The 20,653-nt window shown below is 40.8% G+C and overlaps 1 protein-coding gene across 4 annotated transcripts in view; it reads left to right on the plus strand.

Annotated features, from left to right (window-relative positions):
• ARHGAP26 (Rho GTPase activating protein 26) overlaps positions 1 to 7,637 on the plus strand; it is a 528,120-nt gene extending 520,483 nt beyond the window's left edge. For all 4 annotated transcript variants that reach the window (XM_078150504.1, XM_021004972.2, XM_078150503.1 and 1 more), the window contains one exon: positions 1,852 to 7,637. In XM_078150504.1, the coding sequence (XP_078006630.1) occupies positions 1,852 to 1,940 (89 nt within the window). In that variant the 3' untranslated portion in view covers positions 1,941 to 7,637. The remainder of the gene's footprint in view (positions 1 to 1,851) is intronic.
• Positions 7,638 to 20,653: the final 13,016 nt, after the last annotated feature.

Genomic DNA, 20,653 nt, shown 5'->3' on the forward strand with positions numbered 1-20,653 from the left:
GATCAGAAAGATAAGTCTTCCTCACTCTAGAACTGGCATCTTATCCACTGTGCCACCTACCTGCCCTAATCTAACCAATAGCCTCCTAATTAATCTTCTGGCCCCCCTATTCTTTGTATCAGGTCCACCCTTTAAAAATTTTTTTTATAAAAAACATTTTATTGTGAACTTAAACAACACAAACATTTTAATATATGCAAAGTAAGAAAAATCAGATAAGATGAGAAACTGAACTTTTACAGTCTTTTTTGTTGTCGTTGTTCTAGGCAATGGGGTTAAGTGACTTGCCCAGGGTCACACAGCTAGTAAGTGTTATGTGTCTGAGGCCGGATTTGAACTCAGGTCCTCCCGAATCCGGGGCTGGTGCTCTATCCACTGTGCCACCTAGCTGCCCCTACATAGTCTTTTAAAGACATTTTTTGTATCAACACGGCAGCCAACAAAATTGTTCTGTTTCTTTCCCTTTCTGAACTTGATTTTGTATTCTTCAGTGCAGTTTCTATTTTTTATGATACCATATTTTTGCCTCAGGATTTTAATTTTTATTCTTTGTTGTTCTGACCTTGACACACATCACAAAACATTTCAGTATACAAAGAACAGGAGAGTTGTATATGAAACTATAACTCTGTACTACTCACAGCTTGATTTTTTTTTCAATTTTATAATAAATTCAACACATCAGTTCCAATGCTGTGCTGCTTGGCTTTTATCTTTTTTTGTGTGTGTGAGGCAATTGGGGTTAAGTGACTTGCCCAGAGTCACACAGTTAGTGAGTGTTATGTGTCTGAAGTCAGATTTGAACTCAGGTCCTCCTGACTCCAAGACAGTGCTCTATCCATTACACCACCTAGCTGCCCCTGGCCTTTATCTCCTTCTGAACTTCCTTCTCTTCTTTTCTGTGGACTTTTTAGAATGTTTCATTGAGGATATTTTCCTCTTTTTTTTTTTTTTTAAACATAGTCAAACAAAACAAATACGTGCATTGGACAGGTCTAAAAATGTGTTCTTGTGCTTTAAAAAAATGTTTTCTTGATAACTTTTTTTCCTTCAAATTCATCACTACCCAGTAACTCACTCTTCACTCTTTAAATATAATCCCTCCCTTGTAACGTCTTTCACACAGCTACTAAAATTAACTTCCTATTGCATGAGTCTGGTTATCTCACTCCTTTACTCAAAGCCCTGTTGCCTATAGACTAAGATGCAAATTCCTTAGCCTGGCTTATAAGATCCTCCCTGATCTCCCTCCGAACTATCTAGCCTCATTTCATATTATTACCTTCATGATCTCTGGGTTCTCATCAAAATGGCATAATAGCCTTTCCCCAGACTCAACAAGTCATCCCCTATGGACTTTTCCAGGACATCTCCCATACCAGGAATCATTCCTCCTCATCTCCTCTTTTCAGAGTCTTCCCCTCCCTTCAAGACAATTCAAGTACCCGTTCGTCTTTTGGATACTTTCCTGATAATCAGAAGTGAAAGTCTTTTGTTCCTATTACATTCTATCTCGCATGATACATATACATGTATATGTTACATCCCTCTTCCCAATAGATGGCAAGTTCCTTGAGATCAGAATGTATAGTTCTTCATTTCTGTGTCCCGGGTACCAACTCCAATGCCTTATACATGAAAAATGCTTAATGGATTTCGAACAGAATTGTGATACCAGTGATTAGATTGTAACTTCCTTACAGACGTAGACTGTTTTATTTCTCTGTATAGCCCTCTCTGTACCTAGTACAGTGTATTTGAGTATACAGTAGGTCCTTGACAAATGTTTATTGAGGGAATTGAACTATTAATGTTTCCTCTTTTTCTTTTTTCTTTTGCCTTCTTTCACAGTTCATCCATCTCAGGAGCCTGGCTGGTTAGAGGGAACTCTGAATGGGAAGACGGGATTAATCCCGGAGAACTACGTTGAGTTTCTCTAACTTCGGACACCCAAGCAACACTGCTGAATGTTACATGGTATCCATGACAACTGTTGATCAGGGTGCAATAGATCATTTCTCTCAGCCAGGAGAAATGCAGGGCGACGGACTCTTTTTCCTCTGTCAAAATGAATGTTTCTGTGAATCCTAGTTTCCCTGTGTCTGTGATCATCTCAGCTGATGCGCACAGCAGAGCTTCAAGTGGTGGAATCAGGAGGACAGCTGGGTTCTGAGACGTTGGTAGAAGGCTTGCACCGTGGCCATTTTCTCAAGCAGAGAAGACTCACTCTCATTCTGGGGGGATCTGAGCACAGAACTCAGGCATGGAGGAGTAGGCAATAAGTTTGTCCCAGAAACCCAGGAGGTGGGGGAAGGAGACTGACCAGAAGAGGGGTCTCTCTCTGATGGTGGGGTGGGCTTCTGCATTTGTTTACAGCAAGCTCTTCATTCCATGAGACCCACTCTGCTTGCAGGCAAGCTGCTGTCTGTCTGATCTTGGGGTGGGAAGGGGTTAAGGCATTGTTTACATGATTTCAAACCATTCACCATTTCTGTAGCAGCTGTTTGCCCAGCCTCAGCAGAACTCAGTCCAATCTTCTCACAGGAGGGAGCACACACCCCCTCCAGCAAAGCCCTCTTCAACTGAGGGCTGTGATCACCTGGTAACCATGGCAACCTGACCTGCTGCAAAACAAAAAAAAGAAAACACAATCTCTAAAACACAATTTTTTGCTCTTTTCCTTCACCCCCATAATTGGTATCTTTTCCTAATGGTTTTAAAGGACTACTTCACAGTAGAACAAGAAACTGGGATGGTCTCCTTGCGGGCAGGCATGACAGCAACTGGGAATTGGCCCCTTTCTGGATGAGCCTGAGCAGTACCAGTGTATATTTGGAGCAAACCCTCATAGCATTTTTGAGATTAGATTGCAGCTAGGCAAAACATTCCTGCTGGATTCAACTGGCATTACCTCTCTGGAGGACAAGATGCTGCTCCTGAAAGATGACTTATTCCCTTTGTCTTTCTGCTTGTCCCATATCCTATCCATCACCTCTCCTGGGCTTAATCAGAACTGTACCCTTTTTCCCTCCCCTCAAACTCTTGCTTATCAAATTCGCCCGACAGAATCTTGAGCTTCCACATTTGGGGAATGGGCCTAGTACGGCTCCCCATTCCTCTCTTGGTGGTTTTCAAGGATATCCAGTTCTTACCATGTGGCCAAGGATGCTACATCTATTCACTGCCGTTAGTATAGAGTAAATTGTTTTTTCAGTCCACATAAGTATTAGATTGTTCTTCTAGCAAATTGTGATTCTAAAGGAGACCCCCTCCCCCGCAAAGAGAGAGAGAAAAAAAGGTAGAAGGAAAGAGTGGTCTCTTGAGAATGATAATCTCTTTGCAAAGAAGGGTGGGCACTTGAAAGATCTTTGTGGGTAGAGATTGTCTTTTGAGATTTACTTAGGGTAGGAAGAAAGGGGCCAGAGTGGGACTATTTTCTGCTTCAGGTTGGAGTATTAACGGTAAAAAGCTTTACAAATTCCTTTGAACAGCATCTTATTGGCTGACACACTCAGAAAAGAAAAACGCTGAGCTGCCTGACTGCCCTTTTGGAACAAGCATGTTTGTACCAGGGAGAATTGCCCTCTCCCCATCTGACCCTTGAGTCCTATGACTCCTGTGGACTTCAAAGAAAGAAATGAAACTTGAGTTGGTGAATTACTGTATCTTACTTTTTTATTGAAGACATTAACTTGTAAATAGAGAAATTTGAATACTCTATGGCAAAGTTTTATATTTGATATTTTAAGATGAGCTATAGTGAGTGAGCTACTTGACCCATGTGAAGCTTGTTTGGTGAAGAGAAGGATGATCAGGACACTTCAGCCGGTGTAGCCCTGACAAAATCTGAATTAGCCCCAACTGCTCATTTGGCTGGTGGGAAGTGCTTTTGCTCACTTTCATTGATCCAGAAATATTAGCTAATTCTTTCCCAGGCCTTGGTGTTGGAGTAAGAGGAAAGGAGGAGCTTAAGGAAGTAAAACCTCCCTCTAAGCGACTGATCAGCTTCTGGAGCAGTGAGGTAGGAGAGGCAGGGGCAGGTTTTAATTGCCAGTGGGCATGGGGAAAGAGTAAGGGATTTTCAGCTGGCATTCTCTTGGGGGTCGTGCATGATGCTTGCCATGTATGGAGGACATGTGACAGCTTCTAGATCTTTATCCCTTACCTTCCCCCCCCCACATCATCTAAGATTCACTGGTTCTAGAGTATAGACGGTTTAAGGGTTTAAAACCCAAGTCTTCTTCCCTGCTTCCTCTACCTGCTATACACCTTTCTTCTGGCTATCTAAACCAGAGCAGAGTGAATGATGGCAGTGAGCATGCCCTTCCTTTTATCCTCATTGGCGTGGAAGGTTCTAGCCTCATCAGTGGCATCAACGTCATCAGGGCCAGGTGTTTCCTTTCATCCCCAGTTAATGCAAGTGCCCCCTTGTCATTTTATCACAGCTCAAGGACCAAGCATGTATTTTCTAGTAACCCAGTCAAGGGCTACCAAGAACACTGCTGTAGAATAAACAGAACAAGAATTCTGCATGGGCAGAAAGAAAGGGCTCAAAGGAGTGGTTGGTATTAACCCAAGGAGCCAGGGTGCATATGGAAAGAGCAGCGGATATTCCTTGGGGGAATGAGAGAGGAAGGGAGGGCTGTCCCAAAAACGGGGCAGTCACTTCTCACGGGTAAACAATTTCCAGTCTTCGTGTGCTTTTTTTTTTCCAATAAAAAGAAGCAAACCAAGGTTTTTCACTACATTTGGTATGTTTAAATAGCAACGTACCCAGTCAGAGCTAAGTGTATGTAGGCTCTGTGCACTGACCAAGAGAAAAACGATGGGCACTGGCTAGAGAAAGTTTCTCCCTTCACTGCCCTGTGGTCCAAAGCATTTTCCCCTGGAAGCTTATTCGTCAGTCCACAGTAGGGAGTCTTGTTTTGTAGCCAAAGGGAAATAGAGCTGCTGTCCTTGGGATTTTCCAGGCTTACCCCCCTTCCCTTGCTAGGCTACTCTAGGCCAGTGACAGATGGCTCTATGTTTTCTGCTTTTCTAGGCAGCCTCTCTTCGTGCCCATTAGCCCCAGACCACGTAAAAACCACTCTGAATAGGGACCACGGAGAAGACATTGTACTTTTAACCTTGGTCTTTAATATTTCCAGTATTGATTTTTCCCCCAGTTTTCCATCTTTCAGCTTAACTAGAAATGTAGTGGGGAGGATGGGATGATGGACTGGAGTAGAGAAGCTGGTCATTGGTGAATGTTTACCTGAGTTCACCCTGGAAGCTGAGACCTCTTACAAAGCCCGACAGGTCCTTTATTTTGGTCAAAGTGATGAAGACCTTCTAGGTGACTAGAAGGACCTGAAGAATGAGGTCAGCTGGCATACCTCCCAGCATTGAGGAGGTCAGCAATTCTCTCAGCTCTTTTTTCAGCTCTCCAGAGGTAGCAGTTATACAGCCTAGCCTCTTTTTGGTCTCCCAATCTCACGTTTGCCACTTCCTAGGTGAAAGTGTTCTTCCTTATCTCTGACCAGATTCTCATTTCAGTCCACTTTTTGCTTGGTGCTCCATGGACACTTAAAACGAATGACCCATTTGTGGGCAATAATGACCTTGCTAAAGGTCAGTTTGGACACTTGCCTAGGACTCTACTTGTAACAGCGCCCAGAGAGGAAAGAACTCTAACACCTCTCTAAATCATAGATTTGGGAATAATAAAAATACAGTCTTGCCTGATTAGGAGAGCTTCAGGTGACTTAGAAGTTCATTACCTTTAGGTATTTTCCCTTTCGGGGGCTCCTACTTCCTAAAGATACCATGAATCATCCACTAGACAGTTATATATAAAGGTACATTAGGAAGGTCAGTTCGTTTTACAGCCATCCAATTTAACATAGGCCTAAATGTGTGGGAAAAACAACCATGTTATGGCCAGAAAAGCAGTCAGTATTAAAATGTGCTGCCTGATTTAAAAAAAAAAAATTGTTACCGATATGTTCCACTTTAGAGAGTTAACCATTATCTCCGGCTCATTTTCCTATAATCAGTTACTTTGACAGTCCTGTCTCAGACTTCGCAATAAAGTCAGCAGCTATTGGGCAATTCACTGTGCTGGTGTTTAAAAAATTCTCCATATGCTCAGATGTGTTTGGCAGCCATACTGATCCACCAACAGTGCCCTGTTGCTCCCTACTTGTAGAATACAATGGTACCAGTAGCAGGGAAATGAACCTTACTCTTACAGACTACCTGCGATAAGACTCCAAAGGGTTATAATTAGCTTCTTCCTTTGATACCTACAGTTCTCATTGAAAGAGATTCCAAAGACAGGGTGAAAGGACACTTAGAAAATCCAGATGCACCAAAACCAACCAGTGGAATGAGTAGGCACCTAACACTATTTCTAGAGAGACTCCTTGGGAGAGGAAGGGACTAACATCTCTCCATGGGTCTGTACATCATAGTGCACAACCAGATGGGGGGAATATGACGTGATAACAACTTTGGAAGTTGGGGCAGGCCCCAGGATACTGTTGCATGCCCAGGTGATGATTTTAGTATCATTCCCCTAGTCAAAATTCTCTACAGTGTTCCCATTTGAGAAGCAGAATATTAGAATAAAAATAGAGAAATCAGCAGAATGTCACAGCATCCTAAGCTACTCATACCATGCCTTGGAAGTGTTAAGTGATGTACCTACTGGTTTCCACCTTGCTATACAAAGACTACAGGCATCTTTCTCAAGCATTTAAATGCCCATCCTCACAGGCGCATCACATCCAGGGTTCTATACCTGTGAAATGGAAAGATCTGAAAATTCAATATATATATATATATATATGTATGAGTATGTGTTTGTGTATATGTATGTACATAACATATATTTACATATATAGCTATATAAGCAGACCCACAGAAGCTTGCAGTCACTGAGCCATTGTAGAGTTAAAGATTCAGGGGTTAGGAAATAGGTTAGAGAGGCAAGTTACTGACTCTAAAAAATGATCAGAGGTGTAAATTAAGTGCCATTTTAAAACTTTGTTCATATTTATAAGATGTTTACTATCTACAGCGATGTTCTTTATTAACTTAATCAAAATTATGTTGAAAAATCATACACTGATTGTGGTAACTGGCTCTCAGCTACCATGTTCAGAAGCATTCTCAAAGATGTCAATATTTCAGGAAAGAAAGATTATGCATGTTTAATTTGTTATTTAGGATACCTTTGAGTGTGCTATAAAGTGCTGTGATGTAATAAATATTAATAAAGTACTTAAAAATGGCACCTTAATGTTAAAAAATTATACTATATAAATAATGCACTATCTTAAATTTCAACTCAGTATTTGGTATTGACTGGTGCGTAGAATCCAATACAGTAATTACAAAGTAATTTGTGGTTAGAGTGCAACTCACCCCACACACAAACCTGTTATTAGTAAAACAGATATTTGTTTTGTTTTGCCATGTGCGAGCTTAAAAAAAAATATATGCTATTGCTTTATTCTACTGCAACTATGGAGACCAAGCAATTTCTGTCCGCGTGGCCTTGGAGACTTTGCTTTCTTACATTTGGTCGGTTTGTGTGACAATCCCTGTAAAAGGAGTGGAAGTTTGATTTCAAATTAAAAGACTTTTCCATTTGGTGGCATGTCTGTTTCTTTGGACTTGGATCACTTTTAATATGTATATATCTCCCAATCAATATAGAAAAGGGCACTGTTTATCCTAAACTTTTTGAACAATTTCAATTAGTTCTTACTGGATGATCTGACCTTGATTTGAAGTTGCCTGTAGACATCTAGAGTTGGAAGGGACTTTGAGGGCCACTGGGTCCGATCCCCTCATTTTACTGCTAGTACCACTAATAATAATAATGAAAACAATAATAACTGACATTTATATGGTGCTTTTAGGTTTGCAAAGTAATTTTATGTTCATTATTATCACCTCGTCCCCACTTGAGGCCCTGAGGGGTTAAGAGACTCCCATGGTCACATAGCATGTAACAGCCTTAAGAATCCTGATCTTTTAATTCCAAATCCATTCTCTTTACTATACCATACTGCATCTAGTTGAACCTACTCGCAAAATTCTCTCTGCAACCTCTTTGACAAACTCTTCCCTTAAAGACCTCCACGAAGGGAGAACTTACTGGCTTCCAAGGCAGGCCATTCTACTTTTGGACAGGCTAATTGAGTGTTTATTTCTTCCCTCCTTGTCTCTCCCCCCACTTCTCCTCTCTCTCCTTCCTTTATTCTTCCCCATGTGACCAAACAGAACATCTCTAATCTCTCATTCTAAGAGGTAGCCCTTATAATAACTTGAAAACAGTTCTCATGCTCCATCCTTTGCTACCCCAAACCTTCTCTTCAATGCTAACACACCTCCAGTTTCTTCAAACATTATATGCCATGAAAGCTGGTTCCTGTGAGATAAAGGAATGATTTTGGTTATCTTCTGCTACTAAAGAACCACAGGGTTTCAGAATAAAAGTAGGTGCAAAAGAAAGATACCCTTTCTCCCTATATTATTTGACATGACTAAAAATGCTCACAACAGCAATAAAACAAGAAAGGCAGGCAGTGGCTAAGAGAAGGCACATATCCCCATTGGTAAGCTATGCGATAGTTTACTTAGAATACCCTGGAGCATCAGCATTGACTCTGAGATGATTAATAGTTTCAGGAACAAAAGGTTCAATAGAAATCCATGAAAATGTTCAGCATTTATCTATGTAGCAACAATAAAACCCAAGAAGAAATAATATGAATTCTAAATATTAAAATATATAAAATGTCTACCAAGAAATATTCAAGGTCTGTAGATACACAATTACAAAACACTTAAAAGACAAAAAATGTTGAATAATTGGCAGAACAATCATTGCTCATGGTTGGGCTTCAGTTAAAAATTAGGGGATTATTCGATTTGGTGTTATATCAGACTGTCAAGAAGGACTTCATAGAGCTTGACAAAATAGTGGCAAAATTCATTTGGAGCAGCATGAAGTGTAGAATTTCAAGGGAAATAAGGGGTGAGGTGTAGTAAAAATGAAGGAGCAATAGCATTTCCAGACTTCAATGCGTTGAACCAGTAATTAGTGAAACCATTTGATGCTTATTTTTTAAAAACTAGAAAAGTTGGTCAGTGAAACATCAGAATTTGATAAAGGGAAGAGATCACAGTGACCATCTGGTCCAACCCTTACTGGAAGGAATTTCCATCATAACATCCTAGACAAATTGGTCATCCAGATGCCACTTGAAAACCTTCAAGAAGGGGAAACTCCACCCCTTCAGTTCATTATGCTTTTGAATAGTTCAAATTGTTTGGAAGTTCTTCCTGACCTTGAAGAGAATGAATTTAGTCATTCTTCCACGTGATAGCCTGTCAAATACTTGAATGCAACTATCATGTCTCCCTAGAGACTTCTCCATATGAAAATAGTTCTAGTTCCTTCAACCAACTAGAGAAGCAAGCTTCAGAATCTAAATCCAGGGTTTGTTCAACACAAGCACCAATTACTTAGGGGAAGAACTTTCCACTGAGAAAACTGGAAAGCAATTTGGCAGAAATTAGGTTTAGACCATCATCTCATGACGTAAGCCACAATAAGCTCAAAATGAACACGTGACATGAACACCGAGGATCACACTATAAAAACCAAAAGAACAAGATCAGATGATATTCCCGTATAGCCTCGGTTAGGGTGAAGAATGAAGGAAACCAAGTGAATAAACAGACCTTTGCATTCTCCTTCATTCACAAAGTCTGATCAAGCTCTGGCAGCTTACGATGCCATGTTTTTGAACTCTAGCACATTAGAGCATTGGTAAGAAACACTGAATCTCCTACAAGAAGACACAGTCTGGGGACTTCCCTGGCAATCCTGTGGAGAGTGAAGGTCAGATGCTGGCCAGCAGCTGGATGAGGGTGGGGAAAGGAGCCCTCTTCCAAACTCTGAGTTTTCTGAAATGTGTCCATTATAAATTTCTAGCAAGTACTACATGTCAGAGTCCCTTAAACATACATCCTCTACTAACCTCTCAGATTGTTGCCACAGCACAAGGTTGTGGCTAGAGTCCAAATGAAAAAGATCACAGAAGGCAAAAAGGGATCATTTTGATTATATGAAATTGGAGACCTACAGAAAATCAGTGCATCTAGGATAAGAAGGAAAATTCAATTGGGGGGAAAATCTTTATCACATATTGAGAATTAACACAAATATATAAGACCAAGAGCTATTCCCCAGTGGACATATGGCCAAAAGATATGAACAAACTTCTCAAAAGAATAATTGTAAATTATTAACCATATGAAAGATTTGGAAAAAATCACTAATAAGACAAATGCAAATCAAAACTGAGGTTTCCTCTAACACTTAGAAAATTGGTCCAGATGACCAAATATGGGAATGGTTACTTTTGGAGGGGATGTAAAAGGCAGGAACTCTGATATACTGTGGGTAGAGCTATTAATCCAACCATTCTGGAAAGCAATTTATAATTATCCTAATAAAGTGATTAAAATGCCCATGCTCTCTGATCCAGAGATCCCACTTCTAGACTTCTGTCCAAAAAAGTTCAAAAGCAGAATGGTCCCATGTACAACAAAATATTCATAGCATACTTTGCATGGGAGAAATGAACTAGAAACAAAGTAGGTACCCATCAATTAGAGAATGGCTGAAGGAAATGTAGCACATGAATGCTATAAAATATTACTGCACATAAGGGAAAAGACATGAAGTTAATTTTTTTCATGGTGATAACCCCCACATCCTAAATAGTAATAGTGAATGTTTCCATAGTATTTTGAAGTTTCAAAGTGCTTTGCAAACTATTTAAGACATAATATAGCTGAACTACATGATTCCATAGGATCTATTCATCATTTATAGCACTTTATGGGAAGAAATGTTCCTAGCATTCCAATAAAGTAGAACAAAAGTGGGCAGGCTTGTGAGGTGATGAGCTCCCCATCTTCATACATGTCTAAGCAAGTCTGGATGACTGCTTGTGGCTATTGTAGGGGAGATTCTAATATCAAGTAGAATCATGAACTGGGTAACTTCTAAGGTCACAACCCTAATTTTGATGAAAATACCTGAAAACGGGCTCCTTGTATGCCAAAATTATTTTCAGGAGGCCTAGGTCCATAGGAAATGTAAACCTTTGTTAAAGCCAAGCCTGGGAAGAAATTAGGACATAGCATTATTAGAAAATTTCCTCTTGGGTAAAAGCCCTTTACTCAGTTATTTGAGGTTATTGGTACCTCTACTCATAATCCATTCTTAGATGTTCACACAGCTCCCCAAGCCAGTCCCAGGGATGCTAGCCACAACCTTGTGTTGTGGCAACAATCCCTGAGAGGCCAGTAGAGGATGAACATTTAGAGGACTCTGACATGTAATTCTTGCTAGAAATTTATAATGGACACATTTCAGAACATTCAGAGTTTGGAAGAGGACTTTCCCCACCTTCATCCCAGCTGCTTGTCAGCGTCTCACCTTCACTCCCTACTGGATTGCCAGGGAAGTCCCCAGAGTATGTCTTCTTGTGGGAGATTCAGTGTTAGAGCTCAAAAACATAGCACTTTAGGGCATTTTAAGCTACCAAAACTTGATCAGACCCTGTGAATGAAGAATGAGAAAATAAAGGTGTCTCAACCCTTTGGTCAAAAGGCTCATAGAAGGACTAATGGGAAAAGAAGACTAATGTTATGGAAATCTCCTTATAATGAAGAAAAGTAATAAAATTTTTAGAGCTAGATGGTACCTTAGAAGTAATTTAATATAACCCATTTATCTTACAGATGGGGAAACTGAGAACCACAGAAATGAAATAGCTCACCCAAGGTCACATAGCTAGCAAGAAACAAAGTAGGAATTTGAACTGAAATCTAGTGTTCTTCTGTTCTGACTCAAAATCCAGGTCTTTGCATCGCATTACTTCTATACCACCCAATCTCAGAAGAAAGCCATAAGTGGTTTTAGGCCCATAAAAAAATCTTCAAGGTAGTACCTAAGAGACTTCTTAATTGTTTCTGAGTATGAGGAACAGTCATAGCCTAGCATCTTGAAGTTCCAGTCATACAGAGGTGATATTCTCCCAAGCTCTAACAAATTTCACTAATGATGACAGGTGTTCTATGACCGAACTTTGTCTTCTTTCTCTTAGTTTGCTTGATGAAGTCATCATGAAACAAAAATGCCTGTCTGGGTCACCAATGAATGACTTCCCAATTTTCCTTTGTTTTGTTAACCAGTATTTACAGTCTTAATTTAGGTTTCTCCCACCAGAAAGCACATTTGTCTGTTTTTCCCATTTTTATTACCCATGTTCTTCCTAACAAAATCACTTTGAGGACCAAGTACGGAAGAATATTAGGTGCAGTGTAACAGGAACAAACTGCCCCTATCCAAACAGCTGTGGAATGAACATACAAACCATCAGGCAGGAAAACCCAACTTAGAAGCATGGGGGCAGGATTAGCTTTCCCCTATTGATCCCCAAGCATCAGCAAGGTTATTACTTTCTGGACTAGGGCAGAAAAAGACAAAACCTTAAAGGACAGAAAGGAGTTTTATAGGCCTGGGCCCTATGTGAACAACTGTGTAGAGAAAAATCTGGGAGCTGTCCACATAAAGGCCCTTGCTGATTTCCTTCGTCAAAATGGCATGTTAATGCTTTGGAATTCTGACAGAGCACCCTTGTGGTAAGTTGCAATAAACAGAGACAGTCAATCATGCCTAATTGTAATGTTAAAATGGGCCCCCATATAGTAGGGGCACACACACACATAAAAGGCCTCCCAGAGCACAAAGATATCTGCACACCCAGGGGCCGCGCCCAGACCTGCTAAACTGTCCCAGAATGTGAGACAGATGAACTGAAATGTCAGGGAGTTCAGACTTTAGTCCTTGTTTTGGGTGGGGCAACATAGTTAGAGGCCTGGACAAGGGACTAGAAATATCTGATCAGAGGCACTGCTGCTGTCCTTTTCTTCTGATGGACTATTAACTTTTTCCTTATCTTTTGTTTTGTGAGAAAAGGGCCCTCAGATTTTACAGCAAGTCACTTTGAATCCCAATTAATAGTATTATTCATATGCAAGGCCCATGCTGCTGCTCTCCCTAATAGAGTAATGCCTCATATTTATATGGCATTAGTTTTTTTGTACTATTCAGTATGCTTCCCCAGTGTATGTCAAAACAACCCTGAGATCTCACTTGACAGAAGTGGGGGCTCAGAGCAAGTCAGTCAGTCATTTGGCTAGTCAGTTAGCATCATTAGGCTTATAGTTGGAAGAAAACCTAATGGTTTCCAACCTAAAGGTAGCTCAATCCCTCCTCCCAGGTTGAGAGGAGTGAAGACTTGCCCAAGGTCACACCAGTCAGTATTAAGTGGAAGAGTTAGGATTTGAACCCGGGGTCTCAGTCTTCAATGCCAATAATCTTTGTAAAAAGCTCTTACTTACTCCAGAACAAAATAGGAAAAAGGAAACAGACATTCTTATTCTCACCCTTTAGCCCTGTGGTAGCTTTAAATCACAAAGTGCTGAACAGTCCATTCCGAGAATCGGAGGACAAAGCTATAGCCCAGGTCAGTGTACTTGCCCTCCGTGAAGCTGCCAGAGAGATGGCATGATATGATGGAATAATAATAATAATAGCAGCTTAACAATTACATAGCATTTTAAAGTTTGCAAATGCTTTACATTTTTTTTATTTGATTTTCACAACAGCCCTATGCAAAAGGTTCAGTGATTATCCCTATTTTGTCTGCCTTACAGAGTTGATATGGGGATGCAATAAAACCACAGGCCACAGATTTTCAATCAATATTTAAGTACCTACCACATGCCAAGCACTGTGATGGGCACTGGAGTTTGAAGGGACTTCTGAGGTCACCAAGGCCAGGCTCTTTCATTTTACATTTGAGGAAACTAAGGTACCAGAGGTTAAGTGATTAGCCCAAGGTCACCATAGGTATAAGGGGCAGAGTCAAGATTTGAACCCGGGTAGTCTACAAATCTGGCAATTTTTTCCATTGTTTCATGCAACTAGGTGGAGCAGTGGATAGAGTGCTGGGCCGGGAGTCAGAAAGACTCCTCTACCTGAGTTCACATCTGGTCTCAGACGCTAGCTATGTGACCCTGGGCAAGTCACTTAACCCTGTTCACCTCAGTTCCCTCATCTGTAAAATGAGCTGGAGAAAGAAATAGAAAAGCACTCCAGTATCTTTGCCAAGAAAACCCCAAATGGGATCACAAAGAGGCAGACATGAGTGAAAAAACTGAACAACATGCTACCTTAATGATAAATGTGAAATGAATGTAAGGGAATATTACTGCATCATAATGAAATAATAAATACAACAAAGAAGCATGGAAAGACTTTCATGAACAGATGCAAAGTGGAATAAACAAATGAGGAAAAGAATATTCACAAAGACTATACAATGGAAATGGAAAGAACAGCAAACAAAAATTGCAAGAGAATGTTGTGAAATAATAATGACCAAGCTTGGCCCCAAAGATGAGCTATGAGAAGGCACCTCCCTCCCTCTTCTTTGCAAAGTTGGGAGAGGACTGGAAACTATGAGTGTGGAATACAGATATAATGTCAGACTTTTTGATATGTGAGTTCCTTTTTTTTTGTTTTTTAACTGTTTCTCCTCTTTCTACTTTAAAAGAGATGACTTTCTGAGAGAGATGTTGAGAAATACAGGTGATACAAAACCAAAAAAAAAATCAAATACAATTATCTTTTTTTAAAACATGAATATGAAAGTTCCTTGAAAACCACAAAGCATTCTAAGAAGGTGAGAGGATTATTAGTATTATAGTATTGCTACCAGGACCAGAATGTCAACATCTATTCTATAGAATATCCTCCAGGTTGTTTCTTCACCAGTGGAGATGGTTTGCATGGATCCATCTTCATGCTCACATTAAAGCACTTCGCTTACTTCTTGCAAATATCACGGCCAAAGTCAAGGAGACAGTTCTTAAGAAACTGTGTAAATATAGTTGGCTAGCACTATTTGCCTTCCAAACTCCTCTGGAAAAAAAAAGGAAAGAAAATATAACCCAGTGGATGGTGTAGGCAGAACAACAAAGAAATCCTACAGCCTAGCTGATGATCTTCCGAATGATCATGGCCTGAATGGACTTCCATTTCCTACCAGCACCAAGAGCCTAAGCTTCCCCCGAAGAGCCTGAGAAAGAACATTTGCATTTGGGGGGATGGATAGGAGTAGAAGTGAAGAAGAATGCCAGAAAATAAGGAATTTCCTCCAAATACCATGATGGACAATCTGAGTATCAGCGCTCAGACAACTGGTTTGGGGAGCAGTCCAAAGTGACCCCAGGAACAATAAATACCTGCCAAATTCAGCCTTGGAATAGCCAAGCCTGTCCCAGCTGTGATACCTCCACCTCCCCACCCTCACCCCCATCCATCTGTGTGGCTAAAGCCACACTGAAAATCCCAATTCATGAAACATTTTGGGGTTAATCTGACGTTGACACAGTGCCCTTGGCTGCAGTTGGAGGGCCTTAGGGTTTCCTTCCAAGGGGGGAGGAGGACTGCAACAGAATCCCCATTTAGAGTTGTTTCTGTCAGGAGCTCCATGGAGATATTGGCACTCTGGTATTAAAAAACTCTTCCCAAGCCCAGGCAGTACTATGGGTTGTGATTCGACAGCTGGCTTTTGTTTGTTTGTACTGGTTTTAACTACAGTGGAGATGAGGGGCTTGGTGCCCCTCCCCCTTCAAAGAGACTTCTCAGGACTGCCAAAAACTATGCAGATATACTGTATATAGGAATGCTTTGTTGGTGATTCATTCCTTCTGCTCCTCATGTTCAGCTACAAAACGGAGAAAGGGCGTATGCTGTGAGATACTGAATCAGCCACAGGGAGAGCTATAGGCCAATTCCCCAAAGGATAAGTAGGAACTAAAATTAACCATTCCCAAGTCTGGCTGCCTCCCCTATCCCAACCATATAATTACTGTTTGGTTTGTGATAACTTCAGCTAAAGGCCAAATGATGATATTTGTGTAACCCCTCAGTCATTTAGCAAAAGACTGGAAAGGGAGTCACATCAGCAAAGCTCCTGACACAGCTCTGTCCCCAAAGTTGAGATCAGTGGACTCCTTAATATTTCCCCATTTCAACTACTTAGATGCTCTTCAGGGTAGAAATTTTCAGGGTTATCTATTTCTGCAATTATAATGTAGAAAATGAATTGCCCCCCATGAGCTCTTAGAACAGGGTTGGGGAACCTGAGGCCTCGAGGCCTCATGTGGCCCTCTAGGTCCCCAAGTGCAGCCTTTTGACTGAATCCAAACTTTGAAGAAATCCAATGTTCTACAAAGTTTGGATTCAGTCAAAGGGCCGCACTTGACCTAGAGGGCCACGTGTGGCTTTGAGACCACAGGTTCCCTACCTCTGCCTTAGACATATGCTGACAAGTGATACAGGTAATGTAATGCAATGCAGTGTAAACAAATCTGATATTGAAAACTTCATTACTTGAGACAAATTTGGAGGGTATTCCTTACTTGATCTTTTTTTTTTCTCTTTGAGCTCTTCTAATTCATTTGAAGTGATTTGATTTGCAACAGTAATCCACATAAAATTTCCCAAAAATTCTTATTGCAAAGACTGATGTGGTACAGTCACCATGACCTAGAGAATCTGACTACTAGAACAGGTCTTGTAGGACCTTGGTGGGCTCACTGCAGTTCCAGGTCACAACTTCAACCCTGCAGGCTTTAGGAACTGGATTTCCTCAGTTCACCTAGATGTAGTGGGGTTGAACAAACACTGAACTTCTTTTTCTTTAATTTCCCTTTTTTCCCCCTAGACTCACTGATGACCATCATTCTGTTTGTTTTGGTCATTTAATAGATGACAATTTCTAAAATTCATTTTTCTTACATTTGCTCCATCTGGACTGGTAAGGTTTAGGAGATACTTTAGCCTCACAATGGAAGATTTGGGCAGATTATAGGATTTAGAGCTGGAAAAGACCTTGAAGGTTATCTAGTCCCATAGCTATGGCCCAGAGAGGACCGATTTACCCAAGGGGACTTAGGGAGTAACTGAACCATATCAGAACCCAGATCTTCTGGCTCCAAACCCAGAGCCCTTTTTCCTTAGTTACCTTAGATTTATCAACAACACACTTATAAACTCTCCTTGGATGAATGTTATCTATAGGTGACTAACCCCATCCTTTTTATACCATTTCTTACTTGCTTTTTGTTAGTATAGAGAGCTGGAACCTCATTTGCTAATGCAGGTCAACACTTTCTCTACAGCTGAAAGAAAAGTGTCCTCCAGAACTGAGAGGTCAAGTGACTTGTCTGGGATCACACAGCTGGTATGTGTCAGAAGCAGGATTCAATCCTAGGTCTTCCTGATTCCAAGGCCAGCTCTCTATCCATACCATGTTATAAGAAAATCATGTGGCTACTTTTTATCTATTAAATAGTCAGTCAATAAGCATTATTAAGTGCCTACTATGTGTCAGGCATTGTACTAAGCACTAGGGTATAAAAAGAAAAGGCAAAAGACAGTCCCTGCCCTCAAGGAGCTCACAATCTAATGGGAGAAACAACATCTATATAACTAGGTTGTTGTTTGTCCTTTGTTTTCAAAGAGGGCCAACAACATCACGGGGTGACATCTTGACTTGCTTAAGAACTGGATTTAACTGAGGCAGAGTTGCACAAAGTTGTCAGCCTCATTCTCTTTTCCAGAGTCAAAGTCCAGTGACAAGACAAAAGTCAGGATAACTGATAATGGCCTATCATGCAGTGAGTGACTTTGGCATCTTCAATGTCTGACCAAGCTCTAAGCACTCCACAGTGCTCACTTCCATTTCCTTCACAGCCATTGGAACAAACTGTTCTCATCCATCCATTCCACTGCAGGACATCTAGTTCAAGATGTCTAACAGGCAGCTGGAGATGCAAGATTGGAGGTGAGCAGGGAGCTTACAGATGGATAAATACATTTGAGAATCACCAGCATAGACATACTGGAATCCATGGAAACTGATGATGAGCTCGCCTAGTGAAATAGTGTAGAGGGAGAAGAAAAGAGGTTCTAGAACAGAGCTTTGTGGGATGGTTGGTTAGTGGGCAAGATCTGGATGAAAATCCGACAAAGCAGACTGCTCTAAAGAGCTGTTAGGTAGAAGAACAAAGAGAGAATAAATATGACTAATCTACAGGCCAGTGAAAGTTAGACCTCTGATGGTCAAAGAATATGAATGGGCAGTTTTTAGAGAAAGAAATTCAAGCTACTAATAGCCGCATGAAAAAATGTTCTAGGGGGCTGGAACCAAGATGACAAGGTAAAAGTAGTGACTTGCTTGAGCTGTATCCCAAACCCCTCCAAATACCTGTAAAAAATGGCTCTACACAAATTCTAAAGCAGCAGAACCCACAAAAAGAGGGAATGAAACAAATTTCCAACCCAAGGTAACCTGGATGGTTGATTGGAAAGGTCTATTGCACCAGGCTAGGAGAGGAACACAGTTCAGCATGGGCACACAGGCAAAGATCAGGCCTCAGTAAACCTGGAACAGGCCTCAGGGTACTGAATCGTGGGCAGCTATGGCGGTTTCCATACTTCTCAACCCACAAACACCAAAGACAACTTAGAAGGTCAGTAAGAAAGGTCTATGACTACAGTGAGAGAGAAGCTCAGTTCCAGCTTCCCAGTCCTGGCACAGCCTAGGGCAGTGGCTGCTTTGGGAGCTCACAGCCCACAGATAGAAGGGGAATCAACTAGCTGGTCTGAGGGGGATTGCAGGGATCTCTTTGCTGGTGCTAAGATAGGAATCTCTTACTTTGCCCATGCTTGGAACTGGGTCACAGCTCTGGGTGGTAATCCCAGGGTGAGGAGGAATATTGGTGTGGTGGAGCTTGTAGTGGTGATGCAGAGAATCCTCCTCACAGTTCCGAGGCAGAAAAGAGTCCTTGTCGTCACTCATAGACCAGAGCCCAGGCCAGGAAAGGAGTAACTCCTTGCCCTTGCTCATAGCACCTTGGAAGAAGTGAAAATTTACAGGTCCCTACAAGTATCTCTGAAAACAGCTACACAAAAACCCTGAAGCTTGGGACAGTACATTCTCCACATTGGAAGCAGACTCTTTCCTTAACAAAGAGTTGAAAAATCAAGTAATTGGCTGATAACATGAGTGAACAATGCAAATAAAAAGTCAGACCATAGAATCTTTCTTTGGTGACAAAGAAGATCAAAACATACAACCAGAAGAAGACAACAAAGTCAAAGCTCCTACATCCAAAGCCTCCAAAAAAAAAAATTTGAATCAGTCTTAGGCCACACGGAAGAGCTCAAAAAGGATGAGAGGCAAATAAGAGAAGTGGAGGAAAAAACTGGGAAGAGAAATGAGAGTGATGCAAGAAAATCATGAAAAACAAGTCAACGGTTTGCTAAAGGAGACCAAAAAAATACTGAAAAAAATAACATCTTAAAAAATAGCCTAACCCAATGGCAAAAGAGGTCCAAAAAGCCAATGAGAGAAGAATGCCTAAAAAGCAAATTGGCCAAATGGAAAAGGAAGTCCAAAAGCTACTGAAGAAAATACTTCCTTAAAAATTAAAGAGCAATTGGAAGCTAGTGACTTTATGAGAATAAGACATTGTAAAAAAAATCCAAAAGAATGAAAAATAGAAGACAATGTGAAATATCTCATTGGAAAAACAACTGACCTGGAAAATAGATCCAGGAGAGATCATTTAAAACTTACTGGACTATCTGAAAGCTGTGATCAAAAAAAGAACCTAGACATCATCTTTCAAGAAACTATCAAGGAAAACTGCCCTGATAGTCTAGAACCAGATGGTAAAATAGAAATGGAAACAATCCACTGATCACCTCCTGAAAGAGATCCCCAAAGGAAAACTCCTAGGAATGTTGTAGCCAAATTCCAGAGTTCCCAGGTCAACGAGAAAATATTGCAAGCAGCCAGAAAGAAACAATTCAAGTATGGTGGAAACACAATCAGGATAACACAAGATTTAGCAGCTTCTACATTAAGGGACTGACTGGAGGGCTTGGAATGTGATATTCCAGAGGTCAAAGGGACTAGGATTACAAACAAGAATCACCTACCCAGCAAAACTGAGTATAATCCTTCGGGGGAAAATAGGCATTCAGTGAAATAGAGGACTTTTAAGCATTCTTGATGAAAAGATCAGAGCTGAATAGAAAGTTCAGCTTTCAAATACAAGACTCAAGAGAACATGAAGAGGTGAACAGGAATGAAAACTCAAAAGGGAGTTATTAAGGTTGAACTGTTTACATTCCTGCATGGAAAGATGATATTTGTAACTCATGAGACCTTTGGCAGTATTAGGGTAGTTGGAGGGAAACAAAATTACATGTATATATAGACAGACAGATAGAGGGCACAGGGCAAGTTGAAGATGAAGGGGTGATATCTAAAAAAATTAAGAGGGTAAGAGGATTTTACTGGGAATAGGAGAAAGGAAGAGGTAGAATGGGGTAAATTATCTCACATAAAACAGCTGAGAAAAAGTTTTTACAGTAGGGGGAAGGGGGGAAGGGAGGAGGGAATGAGTGAATCTTATTCTCATCACATTTGGCTTA

This window comes from Phascolarctos cinereus, unplaced genomic scaffold (genome assembly GCF_003287225.1).
Source record: "Phascolarctos cinereus isolate Bilbo 61053 unplaced genomic scaffold, phaCin_HiC Scaffold_2;HRSCAF=192, whole genome shotgun sequence".
NCBI lineage: Eukaryota > Metazoa > Chordata > Mammalia > Diprotodontia > Phascolarctidae > Phascolarctos > Phascolarctos cinereus.